This window comes from Panthera leo, chromosome E3 (genome assembly GCF_018350215.1).
Source record: "Panthera leo isolate Ple1 chromosome E3, P.leo_Ple1_pat1.1, whole genome shotgun sequence".
NCBI classification, from domain to species: Eukaryota; Metazoa; Chordata; class Mammalia; order Carnivora; family Felidae; genus Panthera; species Panthera leo.
The window spans coordinates 17,468,355-17,491,215 of NC_056694.1; the positions used below are offsets into that span (position 1 = coordinate 17,468,355).

Sequence of the window (22,861 nt, forward strand, 5' to 3'; positions counted from 1 at the left end):
CCTTGGCTCTGAGCTCAGCTCCCTACTTGCGCAGCCCAGTCAGGAAAGGGGCCTGAGAAGGGTTAGCAGGTTGTCTGCGTGGTGGGTTTAAGACCTTGAGGCTGGGTGTGCCGGGGCCCGGAGACAGCCCTGGTCCCGCGGGGAGGAGGAGGCTCAGGCTCTGACTCGGTGCAAGACTTAGGGCCGGAGCTTCTTTTCCGAGAAAGCTGATGGGGGGATGGGGGATGGGGGTGGGGGGTGGGGAGGGATAGGAAAGGGTGGAGCTGGCAGGACAGGAATGTGCTGGTCCTACCTCCTGTTTGGGGGAAGGGAGGGGAAACCGCGATGAGGGCCCTCAGGCTTGGGCCACACCTGCCCAGACAAATACCTTCTGGTCTTAGATATTTTCTGTGTCTCTCTCATTATCTCTCTCTTTCTCTCTCTCTCTCTCTCCCCCCCCCCCCCCCCCCTCTCATTATCACACCTACTAGGAGTGTAACAGATACACCGCCTCACTTCACCTTACCAGGCCCAGTAAGAGAACCCCTCCGACTTACACACATCTACTGCATGTAGACCTTCATTCTCACCCAGGAACAAGGTACGGGGGGTCGTACCGACATGTCCACCCCACTCACCTGATGCAGATAAACGATGAAAGGTCTGTACACACTTACACCCATAAATTGTTCCCAAGTACCTACTTGCCCTGGGCTCCTGGACCCAGGAATGATCGATCCATACTTGGTCTCTGGCCCCCTGAGGAGCTCGGTCTGATGTGGGAGACCAGAGCAGGTAATGGGGTTTGTGAGTGAAGGTTTGTGAGTGACTGGGAAGGAGGCCTGTGTGTCTGTGAGAGTATTGCCAGAAGCAGATAATTGCTAGAATAAAAGAAGGCATTAACGGGCAGAGGCCATAGCAGGTACAATTGAAGCCAACTGTTGGTAGGGGCCACAATCACACACTTATTAACAGCGAATATTTATTGGGCATTTCCTATGTGCAGGCATTGTTCCAGGAGCTACATTACATACTAACTTACTCTCGTTATAGTTGAGGGAACAGAGAGATAAGTGAGTTGTCTAAGGTCACTGGACAAGCAGAACTGGGATTTTCCCCAAGGCAGTTTGGCTCCAGAAATTTGGTTATAATCACTCTCTTATACCTTAAACCCTCTGGCCAGAGTCCCACCCTTGCAACACACACACATAGCAACCCATGTCATATCTGCTGGCAAACACAGCTTCAAATAAAATCAACCTAAACACACTCATTTTAAGTAAACTTTTAATTGAAGTATAATATGCATAGGGAAGAGTACATTCATCCTAAAGTGTACAGTTCAGTGAATATTCAGAGTAAATATGTTGGGGGGTGGGGACCAACATCAGATTAAGAAACTGAACATGACCAGTCCAAGAGCTCCCTTTGAGCCCCTCAGCCCTAAAGGTGACCACTATCCTGACTTCTCACACCACAAATCAGTTTTGTCTGTTTTGAACTTCATATAAAAGGAATCATACAGTGTGTGCTGTTGTATTTGATTTCTTTCATGAGACTTGTCCCTATTGTTGGATGTGTAGCAAGACATCACTCTGTGCTGTGTCCACTGTGTGAACAGGCTACAATTCATTTTCCACTTTCCTCTCGATGGGCCGTTTCCAGTTTGAGGACATTATCGACAGTACTATGAACATTCCAGTACACACCTCTTCCTGCTCATACCTGTGTATTTCTGTTGAGTGTTGATGACCTAGGAGTAGAATTGCTGGAACGTGTAAGTTCACCTTCTCTAGAAAACTGCCAGTTTTTCAAAGCGTCTCTACCAGTTTCCACTCCCCCAGAAATGAGAGCTCTGCTTGCTTTACTTCTTTGTCTACACTTGATATGGTCTGTTGTTCTCATTTTAGCCATTCTGGTAGGTGGAGACCTACTCATATTTGCAGCGTCTGGCCGGTAATGGGCAGTCAGTGAAGAGACAGCTGAATGAATGGCTGGAGAAAAACAGTCTGGGAGCGAGAGCCAAGGGAGGCTGGACACATACTCTGCGCACAGCATTCGGGGCCGCCCCCGCGCAGCTCGCCGGGACCGTGACCCCCTCGCGCCCTCTGGCGCCCACGTGGTCTGAACGCACCGCCTCAACCCAGCTGCGCGCTTCTTGGCGCCGAGCTGTCCCCAACCCTCCCTCTTGGTGGCGGGTAGGGGGCGCTGCGCGTCCGGGCGCCCCGAGGGGGCGGGCCCGGTCGGGGCGGGGCCGGCCGGCTTCCAGGCCTGGGCTCTGGCCGCCCGCGCCGCCCGGCCGCTCCGGGGACGGGCCGGGGCGGGGCGCGGCGCGGCGGCAGGAAGCGGGGCGGGGACTCGCGGAGGCGTTGGGGAGCGAGGGAGGGCGCGGCCAACTCCCGGAGGGACCGCAGGCGGAGAGAGCGGCGCCCGGGTCTGGCGCCGAGCCTGAGCCCGCCGGACGGGAGGCGGCCCAGCCGCGGGCTCGGCCTCGGCCCCAGCCCCGCCAGCATGGCCGGCCGGACCGTGCGGGCCGAGACCCGGAGCCGGGCCAAGGATGACATCAAGAAGGTGATGGCGACCATCGAGAAGGTCCGGAGATGGTGAGCGCTGCCCCGGGGCCAGGGACGGGACCTGGCGGGGCTACTCCTCTCCCAAATGCGTCTACCCTCCCTTCGCCTGCCGTGGCCCCCAGGTGTTAGGTGTACCCCCCAGCTGCGCCCTGGAGCTATAGGGCTCTGTCCCCCTTCTGGCTACACCCTAGGGTCTACAAAGCGTGTTCCCAAGCCGTACCCTCATTTATGCCCCGCCCCCTAAAGCTTTGCCACTCCTCCCTCAAGTATGCCCAGGATCTTCATTGGTGTGGTCCCCGGCTGGGTCATTAGTCTTGCTCTCTTGTATACCCCAGGGGTCTGCAGAGCTATGGCCCCAAGCCACACTCTCTTTCTAGAGGCACCCCCACGTAAGGCCTGGGGTCTGCAGGACTTTCTTCTTCTAACTATGCCCCATTAGCAAAACTGCACCACCCCTACTTCTGCAGGTCTCCCCAGATGTGTTCAGCTCCTGGGGGGCTCTCTCCTCAGAACTCTGACCCAGTCCCCCCACCCTCCCACAGGGAGAAGCGCTGGGTGACTGTGGGCGACACTTCCCTTCGTATCTTCAAGTGGGTGCCAGTGGTGGACCCCCAGGAGGAGGTGAGCAAGCTCTCGCACACCAGGCCCTTCATCTGTGCAACCTCAGGCGAGCCCCTCCCCACCGGGGCCTCCACCTCCAGTCCCGCTCTGAGACCTCAAATGCAGCAGCCAAGACAGATGTTAACAATTATTAGCAACTCCACCCCCTTCTCCTTTTTTCCTGCTTCCCACCCCTGAGTTCAAGACCTAACTCACTGTGCCACACTCTGTCACCTCATGCAGGGTCTTTTGCTTCTCTGTGCCTCAGTTTACTAATTTGTACAGTGGGGGCTTTGCAAGCACTAACTGGAAAGCTGCCACTGACCCTCACCCCTTTAACCCCCAGGAGCGGCGGAGGGCAGGTGGTGGGGCAGAGAGATCTCGAGGCCGGGAGCGACGGGGCAGGGGCGCCAGTCCCCGAGGGGGTGGCCCTCTCATCCTGCTGGATCTCAATGGTATGTAGGGATCGTGGAATTTCAGGGGGAGGTGTGGGCTGTAGATGAGGGAGAGAACTGGGGCCCTCAGGCCCAACCCTCTCGGCTTTTGCTCCCACAGATGAGAACAGTAACCAGAGTTTCCATTCGGAAGGCTCCCTGCAAAAGGGCACTGAGCCCAGCCCTGGGGGCACCCCTCAGCCCAGCCGCCCTGTGTCACCTGCTGGACCACCAGAAGGGGTCCCAGAGGATGCTCAGCCCCCACGTCTGGGCCAAGAAAGAGGTAGGACCAGGTGCCTCCCTAGAGCCCTCTCCTCTGACTCTTGTCCTCTGCAAAGTTGAAGCCACCAGCTTACATCTACCAACACCTACTCCTCTCCTGTGTTACCTTCTCCTGGAAGTCTTCCCTGACTCTCACAGAAAGTCACCATCCTACCTCCAGCGACTGTCTGTCTCATTCCTCTGGCTTCTTTGGGTCTTTAGATAACTAATCATCGTCTGAGATTTTCATGTAAATTTTTTTTTACTAATATTTCTCCCCACAACCCCCACCTTATGTCAGCTTCCTGAACCTTGGGTCCACATTGATCTTGTTCATTACTGAATTCTGAGAACAATGTGGGACACATAGAAGGTGCTCAATAAATATTTGTTGAGGACTAAATAATAGCAATATTCCCGAAGGTGGTTAATAAGTGATAATAACAGCCCATACCTATCGAGCTCTGACTGTGTGCCAGATGCCCTTCTGAATGTGTTGTAGGTCACGTAATCCTCATTATAACCCTATGGGGGCTATCACCCCCTCATGTAGATGAGAAGCTGAAACTCAGAGAAGTACCCCAAGCTCACACAGCCAGTGAGCCCATATCTTGGGCATAATTCCTCCTCACCTCCTCTCTCTTCTGCACAATCCCCTGTCTGGTCTGAACCATGTCCCAAATGTGTCTGCCTTCCTAGAAGAGCTCTTACCCCCACCTGGCTCCAGCCTCCTTATGGGTCTCCTCTCCCCCAGTCACCTCTGCACAGCTGCCAGAGCAACTTTTTCTTTCTTTTTTTTTTTTTTTTTTAACGTTTATTTATTTTTGGGACAGTGAGAGACAGAGCATGAATGGGGGAGGGGCAGAGAGAGAGGAAGACACAGAATCGGAAGCACGTTCCAGGCTCTGAGCCATCAGCCCAGAGCCTGACGCGGGGCTCGAACTCACGGACCGCGAGATCGTGACCTGAGCTGAAGTCGGACGCTTAACCGACTGAGCCACCCAAGTGCCCCCAGAGCAACTTTTTCTAAAGTACAAGTTTGCCAGGCTCATTTTCCTGCCTCAAAGCCTTCAATGGCTCCCTATACCTTTGACTCCTCCACTTGGCACTCTGGGCCCTTCTTGAACTACCCCTGCTGGTCTCATTATTCCTTTCCAAGAATACCATGACTTAGGCTTATGGGCTATGTTTAGGTTGTGCCATGCACTTGTGCACCTTTACTAACGTAAAAATAATAACAGGCATTTATTGAGCACCTACTATGTGCCAGATGCTTTACTAAGGGCTTTACCTGTATTATCTCACTTAATCCTCACAACTGTCCATGTGGTGATTACTATCATTCTCCCCACTTTACAGATGGGAAACTGAGGCCCAGAGGAATTAAGTCACTTGCCCAAGGTCAGGATTTGAACCCAGGAGTCCAACATCAGAATCTGTATTCACTAAATATATGTCCTGTTTGCCTAAAATGTGCTCCACTCCCCGTTTGTCTACCTGATGAAATCTTACTCACCTGTCAAGATCCCACTTAAATGTCCTTCCTATGTTCTCTTCCTGGCTTGCAGCCAGGTCCCCAGCTCCCTCCCCGGTGTCCCTCAGCCCTGGTCTGTGCTGTGGCATGGAGCAGCTGCTCAGGGAATATCTGTTAACTTGATGTTCCAGATCCTGGGGGCATAACTGCAGGCAGCACGGATGAACCCCCAATGCTGACCAAGGAGGAACCTGTTCCAGAATTGCTGGAGGCTGAGGTGAGAGAAGCCAAAGGGCTGGACTCCTGGGTCTCTAAGGCAATGGGGGCTCTGGGGCAGCCAAAGGCTTGGGGGCTGCACTGCTGAGGTCCAGGCAGGAAATGTAGACCTCAGACACAGCTCAAGTCTCAGAGGCTGGGTTCTTAGGGCTGAAAAGGAAAGGGTGTTTTAAGACAAAGTCCTGTGGGCTGGATCGGGGCTGATTTAAGACCATTAAAAGCCTGGAAAGATCGTGGTGCTCCTCCAAGTATTTTATTTTATTTTAATCTTAAACTATAAAATTAGCTTAAGAGAGTCCCCCGACAGACTTCTGACTTTTTCCACAAGGACTACCTTGATGCATTTTCCAGAAATATCAAGTATCAGCTTCTTTCCCCCCAGACGATGTTGTTGTTGTTTCCGGTGCCCACTTAATCTACTTCCTGGGTCCCTGGCCCTGGGCTAGACTCGTAGGTCCGGGAGGGGAGTGGAGTGGAGGCGCTGGAGAAGGCAGAGGCTAGGAGGCTGTACTCCTGGGTTTGGGTGGAGCTCACGCCTGTCCGCCCTTCCTCTCCAGGCCCCCGAAGCTTACCCCGTCTTTGAGCCAGTGCCACCTGTCCCCGAGGCAGCCCAGGGTGACACAGAGGACTCGGAGGGCGCCCCCCCACTCAAGCGCATCTGCCCAAATGCCCCTGACCCCTGAGAAGCCGGCCTGCCTGTCCTGTCGCCCCAGGGGCCCCTTTGGCTTTTTACAAATAAAGACCCTTTTGTAATTTTGTGTCATGTCATTTCCCCGTCAGGGCTGGGGAGGGTCTTTGGAGACAGTTTTGTCTCATGCTCTGTTTCTCAGATGGAGTCACTGAGGCTCAAAGAGGATCTTCCTATAGTCATACCATAAGTCAGACATGGAATGGGAGCTTGAGCCAGGACGCTTCCTCCCCAAAACTCCCTCCACCCTGCCCTGTCCTCCTTACCTTGGACCCTTCCTGACCTTCAGCCCTCCTCTGGGAATCCCAGGACCCCACTTCTTGTTCAGCTCTCCCTTGGGCCCAGCAATTACCAAAGCCCTGGCCCATGATTCCCATTCATACATAGGAACACAGCCCAGAGGGACTTTGGGGTCTGAAGTGACCCAACACATTCCTTGCCCTCAAGAAGCTACAACTTGTACCTCCGGCCTCTGCTTAGCCATTTCTCCACTGGAACCCCTGCCTACACTTCTCATTGAGTCTTGCTTGTCCTCAGCCCAATCACTACCTCCTCCAGGAAGTCTTCCCTGAGCCCTGGCTCGGTTTCCCTTCTTTAGGGCTTCCATCACCCACTGTGCCTCCTCCCCTCTGTCTCAGCAGACATTTATCAGGCTGTTTAGGATGGCTGTTTTGTTTGTCTGTTTTGTCCACTAGGTTGTGGGTTCCTGAGTGCAGAACTTGGTCCCCAGTCTTATCTAGCACCATGTTGGGCATAGAGCAGTTATAGCAACTGTTTGATGAGTGACCAAGTAAATGAATGTGCCGTGGTATCTGGGAAGGCTTCTCTGACAGGGCGGTGGCATGTGAGACATGAACCTCAGTGTGGTAGATCTGAAGTCAGTGGTCCTGGTTCAAACCCCGGCTCTGTTACTCACTAGGTGTGTGGCTGCATGCAAGCCATTTCCCCTCTCTGAGCCTTAGTTTGTCTATCTGAGCAATGGGGACAACAATGAGGCCTCATCTGCCCTAGTGATTTGTGGGAACCTTCAAATGATATACGGCACCTTCAGTCTGTGCCTGCAAAAGAGGTAGAGTCAGGTGTATTAGCCCTACTTTTATTTTTAACAAAGGAAGAGACTGAGGTTCAGAGGGACCACACTGGAACTTTTAAAGAACTATTTAAAAACAGAGGGATGCTTCCTGATAGCAGCTGAACTTGTGACAGCTGAGCCAAGGCTGGCCAGGGGAGCCAGGTGTATCGTGATGTGGAATATTTGCTGCTTCTTGCTGCTGCGACAAATTACCACAGATTTACTTCGTGATTTAAAGAAACACACATTTATTATCTTACCGTTCTGGAGGCCAGAGGTCCAAAATTAGTCCCACTGGGCTAAGGCCAAGGTACCAGCAGGGCTGGTTCCTTCCAGAGGCTGCAGGGGAGTATCTGTCTCCCAGCCTTTTCCAGCTCCTCCATGCCGCCCGTCCTATGATTTGGGGTTCCTCCCTCCGTCCTCAGCATGGCACCTCCTGGTCTCCCTGTCTCTTCCATCTTCACATCTCGGGTCCTGCCTCCCTCTCCTAAGGCCCCGGTGACTACATTGGGCCCACCTGGATGATGCAGGTGACTCTTCCCATCTCAAGACCCTTAAACTTAAATCACACCTGCAAAATCTCGTCGGCCACATAAAGTAACATCCACAGGTTCTGGGGATTAGGTTGTGGGCATCTGCGGAGGGCCATTATTCAGCCTGCTACCTGTGGTAATAATCTCAGCATTTTCTTGGGCATAGAGGTCATCTCATGATTCCCTTTGACCACCCCATGAGGTGATGGGAGTGCTCTGTAAACTGTGAAGTGCCTTGTATGGGTTAGTCGTACAGTGTTAAAGCCCAGAAAATAGGTTCTGGGCTTGAATATCAGCATCTCCATTCGTTTGCTTGTGGCCTTGAGCCAAGTGACTTAACCTGTCTGGGCCTCAGTTTTTTCATCTGTAAACTGGCGATAATACTAATGTCAGCCTGGTGAGAGTGTTGTGAGGATTAGATGAGGAAATAATGGAGAGAGTGTCCTTGGCTTGACACATAATAAGTGCTCAATAAATGACAGCTGTTTTCCCTATTACTCCATTTCGCAGATGAGGATACAAGGGTGTAGGGATAGAGGCCAGAGACTTGCCTGTCTGCGAGACTGGGGAGGAGGAGTCCATATCTGAGCAGCCTTGAAAGGCTAAAGTTTGAGTCTCCCCCATTCTTGTTCCTCACTTGGCCCCAGACCCCAGGCATCTGTCCCCTATTCCAGGCCTGCACCCACCCTCTCTGTGGTCCACTCTGTGACCTGGTTTAAAGTCCACTTCTTCCACAGCCACACCCCCACTCATCACCTTTATAATGCCCTCCCTGCCTCCCTGCTTCCCACCCCCTCAGGATGTCTACACTCTCTTTTTGGAAATTCTTCCACCCCTGACTCTTGGGTTCTGGCCTCTAGTGCTCCCCCATTCTCTTCTGCTCTGTCACTCTCTCCTGATCCCTTAAATATCTCTTGCCCTGGCCTAGCTCTTCATGCACACTCCCTGCTGGGTCCACCTACCCTTTTAATCAAGGGCTCCCAAATCTCTGCATCCAGGTTCCGCACCTACCTCTAGACTCAGCCAGATGCCTGCATGACATCTCCACTGGGATGTCCAGACCCTCAGCATCCTTCTCCTCCCACCCTGTTCCTACCATCACCTGTACCCAGAAATGGCCCCTCAATCCCAGACTGGAGCACCCAGAAGTCAGAGTCCCATCAACTATCATGTTTCATTAAGTCTCTGTCCTGAATAACTCTCCCATTTACCCCTTTCTTTAGGGCCCTTCTGTTTGCTAGGTTCCTCCTGGTGGGTTTCCTGCTTCACTCTTGCCCACCGCAATCCATTCTCCACCCAGCAGCTGGGCAGTCTCAGAAACTCACATCTGCCCATGATACTGCCTTTGGCGAGAACCCTGCAGTTCCCTTTCCTGGCAGGATGGGGCTACCTCCTGCCGCTTCACCCCACCCCTGCACTGCTTCCCTGAGAACTGCTGATAATCACTCTGCTGTTTCTGAGTCTAGGGTTTTGCTCATGCTGTTTACGCTGCTAGCAGATCTCTTCTTATCCTCTCTTCATCTGGGAGATGCATTCTTTTTTTTTCTAACCTTGGCTTCCTGGTGACTTCTTTTGTCATGCCCCCTGCCTCCTCCTCTGCCATTTCATGGGACATCAGGTGTTGCCTCGTGATGATCTGTGTTAACTTGGGTCTTTGGCACCAGACTGAGCTCAAGGAGGGAGGAGAATTCCTTTATTCCTAGAAACATGTATTTATTCCACACTTACTGTTTGATGGGCACTATTCTAGGCCCTGGGGATAAAGCATAAACAAAATGGAAAAAAGTCTTTGCCTTCACAGAGCTTACCTTCAATAAATTGTATCATCTGTAGGAAGTTATAAGCACTCTAAAAAAAATAAAGCAAGGGAGATGGGAAAAGGGCGGATTGCAATTTTAAATAGGGAGATCAGAGGAGGCCCTACTGAGGAGACATTTGAAGAAAAGCTTGAAGTAGTGAGGGAGAGAGCCATGCAGATATCCCGGGGGAGAGCATTCCCGGCAGAAGGAATAGCCAGTGCAAAGGCCCTGAGGTGGAGTGTCCCTGGAAATGAGATCAGTGTGACTGGGGCACAGGGAAGTAGGGAAAGAGCAGTGGGAAGTGAGGTCAGCTCTTGTAGGGCCTCATAGGCAGGTCACAATCATAAAATGGCAATCAAAATCAATCCTGCTTGGAGGCCATTGTCAGGACTTTGCCTTTTATTCTGGGCGAGATGAAGAGCTATTGAAGGGGTCTGAGCAGAGAAGTGACATGACCAGACTTAGGGTTTTTTTCCCTCCTAATATTTTATTATAAAAAGTTTCTGGGTGCCTGGCTGGCTCAGTCGGAAGAGCAAGTGACTCTTGATCTCTGGGTCATGAATTCAAGTCCGCATGGGGAGTAAAGATTACTTAAGCAAAACAAAAAAACCTTTAAAAGTTTCAAACATGCAGCAAGTTGGAAGAATTGTATATATATGTATATATACCCGCCACCTAGATTCTGTACCATCTTACTGTATTTGTTTATCACGTATCCATATCCATTCATCCATCTATCAATCTATCTTATTTTCTTGATACATTTCAAAATAAGTTGGAGACACTGGTATGTTTCCCTCTAAGTCCTTAAGCATGCAGGTCATTGACTAGAGTCCAGTATTTCTTTACAGGTTTGTCTTTCTTTGCCCTTGAAACAAAATATCTATATAGTGAAATGCGCAGGTATTAATTGTATGATTCAGTGAGTTTCAATAAATGCACACATCTGCGTAATGCAAACTCTTATCAAATACATCATTATCCTCCTGGAAAATTTCCTGTGCTCCTCTCCAACCCTTCCCAAGCCCCCAGAGGCAATCACTGTTCTGGTTTTGTTTTGATTAAGTTAACCTGTTCTAAAACTTCATATGCATGGAATTATACAGTATCTACTTCTTCACATCTGCTTTCTTTCACTCAGCATAATGTTTTTGAGAGTATCTGTATTGCTGCTTAGATCAATAGTGTGTTCCTTTCTATTGCTAGGTTATAGTCTGTAGACTTGGCTTTGACTAGGCACGCTCTACTGGGTGGAGAACAGCCCTCTCCCTGTTTCTAGCTCCCTGCACAAGCCTGTCAAGCCTTGTGGGCTCAGAGCCCTGGATGAGTGCATCTAGGGAGACAGACAGCTTGTTCCCTAGGACCTTTCTAGGATGTAGTCTATGACATCAGTCCCCCAGAAATCTGGGGAAACATAACTATATCAGGGACAGTATGTAGGGTGACCAAGCAAGCATCCTGGTTTGTCCAGGACTTTCCCAGTTTTACCACTTCAAGTCCTGTTCCTGAGAAACCCTGGGAAAACTGGGATGGTTGATGGCCCTGGCAGGATCCCAACACTGCCCCTAGGGCCCCAGGCCCTTTCTGACCCCTTCCTCCTAAGGATTGATTTTCCGTAAACTAAACTGATCTATTCCTTCCCTGGTCTAAAACTTCCCAGGGCTCCCCATGGCTTTACCTGGCAACCCAAGAGATGTACTCAACCTGTGTCACTGGTTCTCAATCTTTGCTGCACAATGGAATCGCTCGGGAAATTCTGATGCCTGGCTTCTACCTCGGACATTTTAATTGGTATAGGATGTGACTTGGGCATTAGGAGTTTTAAAAGCTCCACCGGTGACAGTGATATGCTTCCAAGTTTGGGAACCACTGGCCTATGGATATATGATTTGCTTCCCTTATGTGGTGTTGAATATGTTGCCAACATTTAAAATCAAATGATTTCATATAAAAATCTAGACTCCCGGCTACCTTTGACAAAGCAGAAGATCTGAGACACTGAGTGCCTCCAAGTATGGTAATCACCACGGGGTGTGTAGCACCAGCTGCACCTGGAGACAAAACGTGTGCTCTCTGGTTACCACAATCCTTACAACTCCATAGTTTCTTTCTCTGCTCATTTATGTTCATTTGCACAGCTTACAGGCTAACCTCCCAGCTCTGTAGCGAGGCATTTGAGGCCTTCCAGGTGCTGGCTTCTTCTCACGTCCTCAGCCTCTTCCGTAACTGTTCCAGTACATTCATCTCACTTCCCGCCCTCCAGCCACATGGGCCTCAGGGTACCTTTCATACCCACCTTTGCCTGCACAGTCCTCCCACCAAACTCCTTATCAAAACAGACAAGGCCTTGCTCACTTTGGCCACTTCAGCCTCTGTCTGCCCTCTTTCCCAAGTTCATCTACCACACCAAACTTCTAACACACTGAGGCTTGCCAGGCTAGTTCCTATCCTAGCACTTGCTGCCTCTTCCTGGGAAACTCTTCCCTTCCTCTCTTCTTTCTTTCTTTCTTTCTTCCTCGTCAATGCCTACTTACGTTTCAGGCCTTGCCTTAGATCTCATCTCCTTCTTCAGGAAGCTTCCCTGACCCTCAAACTAGGTCAGGTCATTGGTTAGTCACTGCACTTCCTCTTTTGCCTGACATCTCACTTCCCTTGCTAGAATAAGGCCACGTTGTTCATCTCTGTCCCCCTGGGGTCTAGGCAAATTGTGAAGTGCCTGGGAAAGAGTAGGTGTTCATTAATGACAAAAGGAAGCACACGTCCCTTTCTCCACTGGCAAAACTTCTACTCTTCTGGTTGCGTTTCTACTGTAATATTCAACTCGGTTCTCCTGGAGATCCCAAATCTCACTGAGCTCGGGTCTATCTCACAATCCAGTGGGTCCCCAAACCCATTTTGCGGTTGTTTCCCCAAGGTCATAATGCGTAATTGCAATAGGTATACTCAGCAATGGACAGAATCCCCACATCCGTTGACTGGGTCTCTGCATGCCTGTGAAGGCAGGGCTGTGCATGGTTGGCTACCCAGGGCCCCATACAGAGCAGGCACAAGGGTAGAGTATAATAACTAACTTTCTATTCCATTTATCTGTTGATTTTCAGCTGGCAATGGCCTTTCTGCCAATCCCTTCCTTTGTTTCTCCTGTCAGCTCTGAGAGGCAGCTGTGGTGTAGCAATGGTCAGGATGCAGTCTAGGAATGGAGGTTTTTCAGATTCAGCTGATTTGTCTTAACTGTGTAATCTTGGGCAAGTCACTTCCCCACCTAGACTTCAGTTGCCTCATCTGAAACATGGAGCCAATAATCGTTTCCTCGTCTTTGGGGTCTAACATCTTTAAACATGTCAGGAACAGTGTGAACCAAGTGCAGAGTGAGCACCTGAGAAGCTGTATGTAAACCAAATTTTTGTGAAGTGAATAGTTATTTCCAACCTTTAATTTTTAGAATCACCGGTAGGATTGCAGGCTCTCTAGGATTTAGGAAATGCAGTGCCAAAGAAAAGTAAAAGCCCGTGGTAATCTGGAACAACCCGAGTTGAGGTTTTAACGTATGTATTTTTAAGATACAGTGAGGGAAGCGGAGAGAGGCGGTCGGGGTAAATGAGAACCTCTCCAAAAGGGATGCCTGGGCTCTGGTTCAGCTGCGGTGTGACTTAAGTGGCCTCGTCTGTAGAATGGGATCCCCAGGCCCTCTCCCCACACAGCCTTTTGTGACGCTCCGAGGAAACAAAGGAGGGACGCGTGCCTCCGAAACGGCCCGAGCGCGGGGGAGCGCGCCGCGGAACCGCAGGGGTTAAGGGCACCGAGCGCCGCGCTGCCGTCCTAGAGCGGGCGCGGGCGGACTTCCGGCGCGGGGCGCTCGGGGTTCGGGGGCTGGCACACGGGCGCTTCGGGAAGGGAGCTGGGCGGGTGTACGGCGCGCGGGGTCGCGGTTTGTTTCTGGGCAGCGGGCGCCCGGGTGGAGGACTGCCATTCTGAGGCTCGGCCCGCGCTGCGTCGGCGTCCTGGGGTCACCTAGGCCGGGCCCCTGGCCGACGTGACCCCTCCCCCCAATTCCGGACTAGCAGTGTTCCACGGTGGGCCGCGTTTGAGCCCCTCTGGCCTTGGGTTCCCCTGCTGTAGTGCGGGTGTGGGGATCCCGGGACTGGCCGAGGACAATAGGTTTCTTTAAATTACTTGCACCCTGGAATGCACTGTATCCCCATTGTTCAGTCCAGGAAACTGAGACTCAGGAAGGCCAAGTTACTTTGGAATAGCAAAGGCATGCTTTCCCACTCGCTTGTCTAGTCGGGGCAGAAGCCTACTTACAGGCCATATCCCTTGATTCTTGCGCTGGCGGGTGCTGCAGGGGGAGGGGGAGGACATCTGTGTGTGTCAGGAGCCATACCCAGGTATCTCCTCTCATCCTTATTACAACCTGCAGAGGCAGGTGCTGTTATCCACATTTAAAAGTAAGAAAAGAGAGGCTCAGAGCGATTTTCTTCAGGTATGATGCAGGTCAGTGCTGAGTGGCGAGACGTATAAACTCAGGTTTGTCTCACTTGCCTGGCAGATCTGTATTTGAGAATATTAGCTAATATTGAGCGCTTACGACTGAATCCTTTCACAGAGGAGCAAAAGCTGAGAGATGATGGGGGCAATGTCACAGACCTGGCTAAGTTAAATAATAGTGGTCTTGGGTCAAGTGTCTTTGTGTCCTTTCATTTTCCTCAAGGTGAAAGAATCAGATTTAGCACCTCTCTCTAGTAACAGTTTTATTAAGATAAGATTCAGGGGCAACTGGGTGGCACAGTGGGTTAAGCGGCTCTTGATCTCAGCTCAGGTCTTGATCTCATGGTCCTGACTCCAAGCCCCACATTGGGCTCTGTGCTGGGTATGAGGCCTACTTAAAAAAGAAGAATAAGGTTCAGATATTGTGCAATTTACCCATTTAAAATGCACAGTTCAGTGGTTCTTAGTATATTCATAGAGTTGTACAACTATCACTACAGTGAACTCTAGAACATTTTTATCACCCTCCTGCTGCCCCCTAGCTCTAAACTACCACTAATCTACTTTGTCTCTGTCGGTTTGCCTATTATGGGCATTTCCTATAAGGCCATACATGGCCTTTTGTGACTGAGATAATCTTTTTATTTTTTAACTTTTTAAAAAATATTTATGTTGAGAGAGAGCAAGCATGTGTAGGCTTGAGTGGGGGAGGGGCAGAGAGAGAGGGAAAGAGAGAATCCCAAGCAGGCTCCACACCGTCAGTGCAGAGCCTGACGTGGGGCTCGAACCTACTAACTGTGAAATCATGACTTGAGCCTAAGTCAGAAGCTTAACTGATTGAGCCACCCAGGCTCCCCAAGATAATCTCCTTTTTAAAACAAAAGTCCAGGCTTTGACCTCAGAGCTTTGGCCTGAAGCCATAGCCAGCTAGAATTGAACAGCATTGTTTTGATTTTGTTGTATTTATTTTTACCACTCTAGAGCAAATGATAGGTATTTCCTGTTTGTGGTAGTGACATAAAATTTTCTTTTTTGAATAAATTTGTTTCCATAAAAAAACTGAGTTGATACTTCTAAAGGACAAGATTAAGTAAATAGTAGTAGAGATGGCACATAAGTATGTCTCAAAGTTGGGAAGATAGGACATGAATGAAGTTTGGAAACCACTAGACTGTCTGATTTGAGGTTCTCCAGAATGTGGCTTGAAAACCACCCTCCTATTCCATTTCACTCTCTTCACAACTACTGTGAGGAAGCACATCATCTTACTGATGAAGAAACAGGTGCAAAAAAATTAAGTATGGTAACCTGTCTAAGGTCACACAGCTCGTGACAGAACCTAGACTTAACCTATGTCTGTCCAATTCCAAAGACCACCTACTTACCAAGTCTGGACATAAAATTGAAGGTGAGGAATGGGCTAGCAGGCTTGAGGGAGGATTCTAGCCACTATAGCAAAACATGTGGGGACCAGGCTGGTTACATTGCTTTCGGTACCCCTTCAAACAAGTATGCAGATATTTTTATAAATAATTTGTGACTTTAAATAGAGATCTCATTTCAGTCATCATTGGGGCTTTCTTCCTGTCTTAAGGGCACACCGGAATCCAGGAGGTGTTGCCTGGACAGCCAGGATGTATGTGTGCGTGTGTGTGTGCAAGCACATGTGTGTGTTGGTGCTGGGGAGACTAATCTCTGGTTCATCTTGACTGATGTTGGTATCCCTGTCTACGCCCACAGTGTTCCCTTCAAGTTCGTGACTTCTGCGCTATATCACAGGTGGGGCACCAGAATCTCTGGGTTGGCCAAGACTCCCTGTAGGTAGGGTCCCGTGTTTCCTGAAACATCAGGCAACCACCTACTCTCAAGATTGGCTACTTTCGGGAGCATGGCTATGGGGCATGTACCAGGACTCTCTCTCCCCTTTTCCAGGCCAGGGACCTTCACTAAGAGCCTCTGCCTCCCTTACAAAACCTTACTCCACTTCTTATTTTTTCACTCTGGGCTTCAATAGCACGTTAAACTCAGAGCCCATTTCCAAAAAAACTAGTTTCCTTTTCCTCAAAGGCAGAGAGAGAGAGCTTAAGTTTTAAACCTTAAGCAAAAAGTAGCAAGGGGAAGACAGAACAACTAAATCCTGCCACACTGTTGTCATCACCTTCGTAACTCAGTCCTCTCATCTCATAGATGTGCAATTCAACTTGGACCCAAACTTGAAGTTAACTATACCCGTCCTCCTTCAAAGGCAACTGGGGTCCATCTGTTGTTACTCAGCTTGAGTGAGTCTCAGCCCTAACTCCACACAACTTAGATCTGAGAGTAATTTTGACCATATAAAACAAAATAACTAACGTTGATCCACGTAATATTCTAAGAGCTCTACATGCCATAATCTCACAAAAATCATTTCAACTCTGTGAGGTAAGTGCTATTATTGTGTCCATTTTACAGATGGGAAAACCGAGCCATAGAGAAGTTGAGTTTCTTGTCAAGGCCACACAGTTAGTAAATAACAAAGGCAGATTTCATTTTTTTAATACAAAATTTATTGTCAAATTGGTTTCCATACAACACCCAGTGCTCATCCCAACAGAGGTAAAGGCAGATTTCAATCCACATAGTCTGCCTTCAGAGTATGTGCTCTCAAACACAGAGCACACACTCTGAAGTCAGACTATTTCCTCCATTTACAGTAATATTTCTGTGTCCCATATATTGTGGAAAGTAGTCTGTAGCTACCTGGGAAGCAGGATTGAGGATTCTCCTTCCCAAAGAGGAGTCTGACTACTCTCAGACCTGGATCTCTCAGGACACATTTCTCCCTCCCCAGCTCCTGCTTCTCTGGACATGAGTTAACTAATAGCTGTTCCCCTTACCCCAAAACTGCCACCCCAAGTTACTGTTAACGTGTCCGGTGTCCATGCGGGGCTAGGAACATGTATAATTTCTCTGTTTTTTGCTACAGCCCAACAAGGAATCATCCCCATTTTACAGACAAGCAAATAGGTTTAGCAAGGCCAAGTGACTTGCCCAGGATGACACAGCTAGTGAATGGAGCAACAGGATTGCAACCTGGATGCTCATCTCTGAGTCTCATGCTCTGTTAACGCTTTAGTGACCTTACAGACCTGAGGGCCACATCAGTGAGTTCCTGGGAGGCGATGACCGGCTGTGGTGCCCTAGCGAGTGTCTCACACTCTGGCTCCGTTTCCTTATTTGCAAAATCTCTCCTTTTACCCTCTTCCTATTCCCAACTTCCTAATGAAATTTTGGGAAAAGTTTTCGTTTTGTTTTCAGTTTCAAAATTAGACTCAAAGACCACTGTAAAGAGGGTGTTCTCGGGGCACCTGGGTGGCTCGGTCGGTTAAGCGTCCGACTTCGGCTCAGGTAATGATCTCACAGTCCATGAGTTTGAGCCCCCCATCGGGCTCTGTGCTGACAGCTCAGAGCCTGGAGCCTGCTTTGGATTCTGTGTCTCCCTCTCTCTCTGCCCCTCCCCTGCTCATGCTCTGTCTCTCTCTGTCTCAAAAATAAATAAAAACATTTTACAAAAAGGTTTTTTTTAATAAAAAAAGAGGGTGTTCTCATAAAGAAAGGAGTTTCACTTCTTTGGGGGGGGTCATACTGTCTGCTCTAAGGAGACCTTTTCTGCCTAGGGTTATAGAACAGCAACTGGGCTGGGGGGCTTGGAGTTTGGGGAAAAGATGGGGACACTTGAGCCTGTGTGGGGAGCAAGGACATGATGGTAACAATGGCTCCTATTTACTGGGTCTTCATAATGTGCCAGACCCTGGGCTAAGCACTCCTTTGCTCGCTCTCTCTCTCTCTGTCTCTCCACACACACACACACACACACACACACACAGACACACACACACACACACACACACACACACACACACACACACACATATGCTAGAGGTCACGTTTTTATTCTATCCACCACCTGACTTCTCTGGATTTTTGGATGGGAGTTTTGTTGAGATCACCTCATCCTACCTCCTACTTTAGAGGTGAAGAATCATTTCACTCCTTTAACAGTCACGGAGCTTCTATTCTCTGCTAGGCCCCGGGCCAAGCTCTAAGAAAAGATAGAAAAGACCAATTCCAGGTGTTAGCAATAAGGATGGTATGAATATAGTGTTACTCTTATTTTTGCTTATCTGTATTTCCTAACTTTCTACAATGCGTATATACTGCTTTTATAATACAAGATCAATTTTCTTCCCTCATAGAATGCCTCTACTTGTTATAGTATTTTTTCTTCAATTTAAATGATTACATACCTGGGTGGCTCAGTCCGTTAAGCGACCAACTCTTGATTTCGGCCCAGGTCATGATTTCAAGGTTCGTGAGTTAGAGCCCCGCATGGGGCTCTCTGCTGTCAGGTTGGAGCTTGCTTCAGATCCCCTGTCTCCCTCTCTCTCTGCCCCTCCCCTGCTCGTTCTCTCTGTCCCCCTCTCTCTCTCAAAAATGATTACATGCCTCTGAAAGTTCTGAAGTTCCAGTTAAAGAAGTCAAGCAAGAACTTGTATTAGAGAGGTGTCCCCTTAATTCAAGTGACAGCCACATCTGCATTTCCTTCTTGAGTAAAGGAATTAAATGTCGTGACACCCCACCTTTGTCTCAAATCCACGCTAGGCCCAGGGATGGGCATCTGAACCCAACTTTCCATAGCAGGGATTCTTAACGGGGTGGTCCCTGGGCATGAGCATCAGGAGAGTTACGAGGGCAGACTCGATTGTCATAATTTCTCAGGACGCTACAGGCATGCAGGGAGCCAGGCCAAGGGATGCTGATCGATCATCTTGTAACTCACTAGGCAGCCCACACAATAAACATCCTGTCCAGAATGACACTGGACTCCTATGGGTGGCCTGATGACCTGGTGAAGTGTTTGAGCCTGGAAATACTGCTTAATTGCATTGTGCCTACCCAGCTGATTGGCTGATCTCTTGGGAACTTTGAAAAGCAGACCCAGAAAAAGTGGACTGAAACAGGGAACCATGAGAGTCCATATCAGAAGTCTGGTGGGGTCACCGTTCTGTCAATGAATGTGTCACTTCTAATTTGGTTCTAGGGACCCCATAACTTCCGTGTGCCTCAGAGGGCATGGTCAATGTCCCAGGTGTCTGTAAGACTCTACCATGAGCATTCAGCAGCTAGATGGTTTTTAGACCTATGAAAAATCCTGTAAATGTTTTTTTCTTTTATTGAAAGTCAGTGAAGAGGCAATAAGTGACATTTTAAATAATGTAAAATCATTTTGTCTATTAATGCGTATTCTGCATACCCTTCCTTATTTTCTTGAAATATTTTAGGATTCATTCTTTCCACAGGTTACTTTGGGACAGGTAGCATGCCCTCTTTTTTTATTTTTATTTTATTTTTTTAATGTTTATTTTTGAGACAGAGACAGAGCATGAATGGGGGAGGGGCAGAGAGCGAGGGAGACAGAATCTGAAGCAGGCTCCAGGCTCTGAGCTGACAGCACAGAGCCTGACGTGGGGCTCAAACCCACAAACCATGAGATCACAACCTGAGCCGAAGTCGGACACTTAACCGACTGGGCCACCCAGGCGCCCCTATTTTGTATACATTAAAAAAAATTTTTTTAATCTTATTTATTTTTGAGAGAGAGACAGCGTGTGAGCAGGGGAGGAGCAGAGAGGGAGGGAGACACAGAATCAGAATCAGAAGTAGGCTCCAGGCTCCAAGCTGTCAGCACAGAGCCCATTGCGGGGCTCGAACCCATGGACTGTGAGATCACGACCTGAGCTGAAGTCAGACGCTCAACCGACTGAGCCACCCAGGCGCCCCTTTAAGTTTATTTATTTATTTTGGTAATCTCTACACCTAACATGGGGCTCAAACTCACAATCCTGAGATCAAGAGTTGTATACTCTTTTGACTGAGCCATCCAGGCACCTCTTTTCCTGTCTTTTTAATTTTACCGCTTCAAGTCCCCAGGTCATGACAAAGAATGACTTGAGATTTGTATATACTGGGTCTGAAATTCTCACAGTTGCCTAAAAGTAAACCCACATATTTAAGAAATTTGTGTAAGTAGACTTCGTGAATGGGGAAGGATTATACTCCTGAGCAATGCCTAGCTAAATATATATAGGAGCTAAATATTTTATTAAATATATAATTATAATCACAAATTCAATTAAAATAATTAAAGTTATAGGCTCAGAGACGGAAAGCAGTACGCTGAGTCACACAGCAAGTTAGTGCAAAGCCAGAGCTACAACTCTGGTCTCTTAATCTTCAGCTCGATGCCTTTCCACTTGTTCTCTCCCCATGACTGCTGCCCCCCAAAGCTATGGCTATGAAAAAACTATAGATTAATTTAAAAGTGATACTGAGAAGAAAAGGAAGGTGAAACAGAAGTCACAACAGGAAGGAAAATTCTTAAAATCTTTTTTTTTGTGTGTGTGGTATTAGTATTTTATTATGGTAACAAATTACCACAACTTTGTGCCTTAAAACAACACAGATTTATTATCTCACAATTCTATAGGTCACAAGTCCAACATGGGTCTCATTGGGCTAAAATCAAGATGTGGGCAGGACTGTGTTCCTTCTGAAGATCTAGGGGAGAATCCACTCTCTTGCCTTTTCCAGCTTCCAAAAGCCACCCACAGTCCTTGGCTCATGATCCTCTACCCCCATCTTCAGAGCAGCAATGTCACTTCCCTGTGACCCTTCTTCCACTGTCACACCTCCCCCTGTCCGCGGCCAGAAAAGGTTCTCTGATTTTAAGGACCCATGCGATTACACTGGACCACCTGGATAATCCAGGATAATCTCCCCATCTCAAGGTCTTTAACTTAATCACCTCTGCAAAGTCCCTTCTGCCATGTAAAGTAACACATTCACCGGTTCTGGGGGTTGGGGCATGGGCATTTTAGGAATTAGAGCAAGGGCCATTATTCTGCCTATCCCAGTAATGAAATATCATGCAAATGCATAAACATTCATAGAAAAATAGTTTAATATAATATTATTAAAATACCCTAACCACCATCACCCAAAGCAAGAAATAAACACTGCAAGAATCTCAGCAAACCCCCACTTAATCATATTTTTTGTTTGCATTTGCCTGAAAATTTTTTGTCCATCTATTTATTTGAAACATTTTGTCATTTTATGTGTGTTTCTTATAAATTGATTATAGCAGATTAAAAGTTTGTTGTTGTTGTTGTTGTTGTTGTTGTTGTTGTTGTTAATTTTTCTCTTGCTGGGTGCCTGGGTGGCTCAGTCATTAAGCATCTAGACTTCAGCTCAGGTCATGGTCTCACAATTCATGAGTTCAAGACCCACATTGGGTAAGCACAAGCCCCACTTAGAGTGAATACAAGCCCCGCTTTGGGTGAAAAAACACAAGCCCTGCTTCTCTTTCTCTCTCTCTCTCTCCCTCTCTGTCTCTCTTTCTCTCTCTCTCTCTGACCCTCCTGGGATTCTATCTCTGCCCCTTGCTCACTTGTGCCCTCTATAAAAATGAATACATAAATAAAATTTCTTTTGCTTATAGCAGATCTTAAAAGTAGCTTAGTCTGACAGGTTCTGTCTTATAATGTTTATTCAATCCGTTCATATTTATTGTGTTAATCCATACACTTTTTTTCTTTCCACCTTATTTTACATGTAGTATTTATTTTTTCATTAATATTCTCCTGTTTGCTTTTTTTTTTTTTTTTTAACTTTTGTGGGTTTGGTCTGGTTTCTATTTATTACCTTTCCCCCTCTTTGTAAACTTGCTAGTGTTTATCTTCTTTTTCCTTACAATCACAATTTTTCTTAAATTGTTGTATTTGTGCATGGTCATAATCCTACTCCTTCATCAAATATTTTACTTGCCCACTTTCACAAACCCCCAAAAGATGATAGCTCTAGAATGCTTCTTCCTCACTCTCCCTACTCCTAGAGTTTTACTATGATAGCTTAGTTTTTTTAATTTAATCTATTACTAGGTTTTTCATTAAAGTTAATCACTTATGCAAAGGAATCCTTATTTAACACTTAAAGCCCAAGTTCCCAGTCTACTGCTATCATTTAAACTGAACTCTCTCTCTATAAATACGGATTGCAAGAGTCATTGCTCACTTTGCTACGTCACCTCTTCATCTGTCATTATCTTGGCTCTCCACCACTACTGAATTTCTTGAGCACTTCCCTCAGAAAGGGCATGTGATATATGCACTGGATCTTGTATGCCAGATGTCCTCCTTTTGCCCTGGCTGGAAAGTGACACGATTGCTGCTTTTGACTCTCGGGTTACATTCTTTTCTCCTGGAGTCTGTATTCTACTGTCTCCTAAATTATAGTATTGCAGATGCGTGGCTTGAAACTGGTCTGATTCTCATTCCTTTATAAATAACCTAGTCCAGAAGCTTTTTTTGTGGGTTTTTAGGTTTTTTTTGTGTTGTTGTTGTTGTTGTTGTTGTTGTTGTTTTTCCTATTTCATAAGTTCAGGAATTTCATCAGGCTATGTCTAGATACTTATCTTTCTTCATGTCAGTCCTTTTAATCTTCAGTCTCAGATTTCCCTTTCCATCTGTCACTTTTCTCTTCTTTTGGGACTCCTATTATTTGCATGTTAGGTCTTCTGGATCTGTCCTTAAAATTTACATTTAATGGCATGATTTCCTCTCGCTTATATGTTTGATGTCTTGTAA

General features: G+C 47.9%; 1 protein-coding gene and 1 long non-coding RNA gene across 3 annotated transcripts; both read left to right on the forward strand.

The window, feature by feature from the left end:
- Position 1: 1 nt before the first annotated feature.
- Positions 2–2,224, forward strand: LOC122209921. Of its 2 annotated transcripts, none has more exons than XR_006197833.1 (4): positions 2–81; positions 471–640; positions 1,645–1,756; positions 1,890–2,224. It is a non-coding gene; the product is annotated as an uncharacterized LOC122209921 (long non-coding RNA). The 2 variants fall into 2 exon arrangements; XR_006197834.1 differs by having other exon boundaries at positions 471–580.
- Positions 2,225–2,319: 95 nt separating this feature from the next.
- On the forward strand, positions 2,320–6,350 carry BCL7C (BAF chromatin remodeling complex subunit BCL7C). Its single transcript, XM_042922141.1, has 6 exons — positions 2,320–2,582; positions 3,095–3,173; positions 3,499–3,607; positions 3,708–3,869; positions 5,513–5,598; positions 6,155–6,350. The coding sequence occupies exons 1-6, from the start codon at positions 2,491–2,493 to the stop codon at positions 6,278–6,280; spliced, it is 654 nt and encodes a 217-aa protein (XP_042778075.1). The 5' UTR covers positions 2,320–2,490; the 3' UTR covers positions 6,281–6,350.
- The last annotated feature ends 16,511 nt before the right edge of the window (positions 6,351–22,861 follow it).

What these genes read in the sequence shown, in the direction of transcription:
- BCL7C (XM_042922141.1), top strand. Translation starts at nt 2,491, where the DNA reads ATGGCCGGCCGGACCGTGCGGGCCGAGACCCGGAGCCGGGCCAAGGAT. An exon ending in ATCGAGAAGGTCCGGAGATG is followed by an intron (nt 2,583 to 3,094) that starts GTGAGCGCTGCC and finishes ACCCTCCCACAG; the next exon opens with GGAGAAGCGCTGGGTGACTG. An exon ending in TGGTGGACCCCCAGGAGGAG is followed by an intron (nt 3,174 to 3,498) that starts GTGAGCAAGCTC and finishes TTTAACCCCCAG; the next exon opens with GAGCGGCGGAGGGCAGGTGG.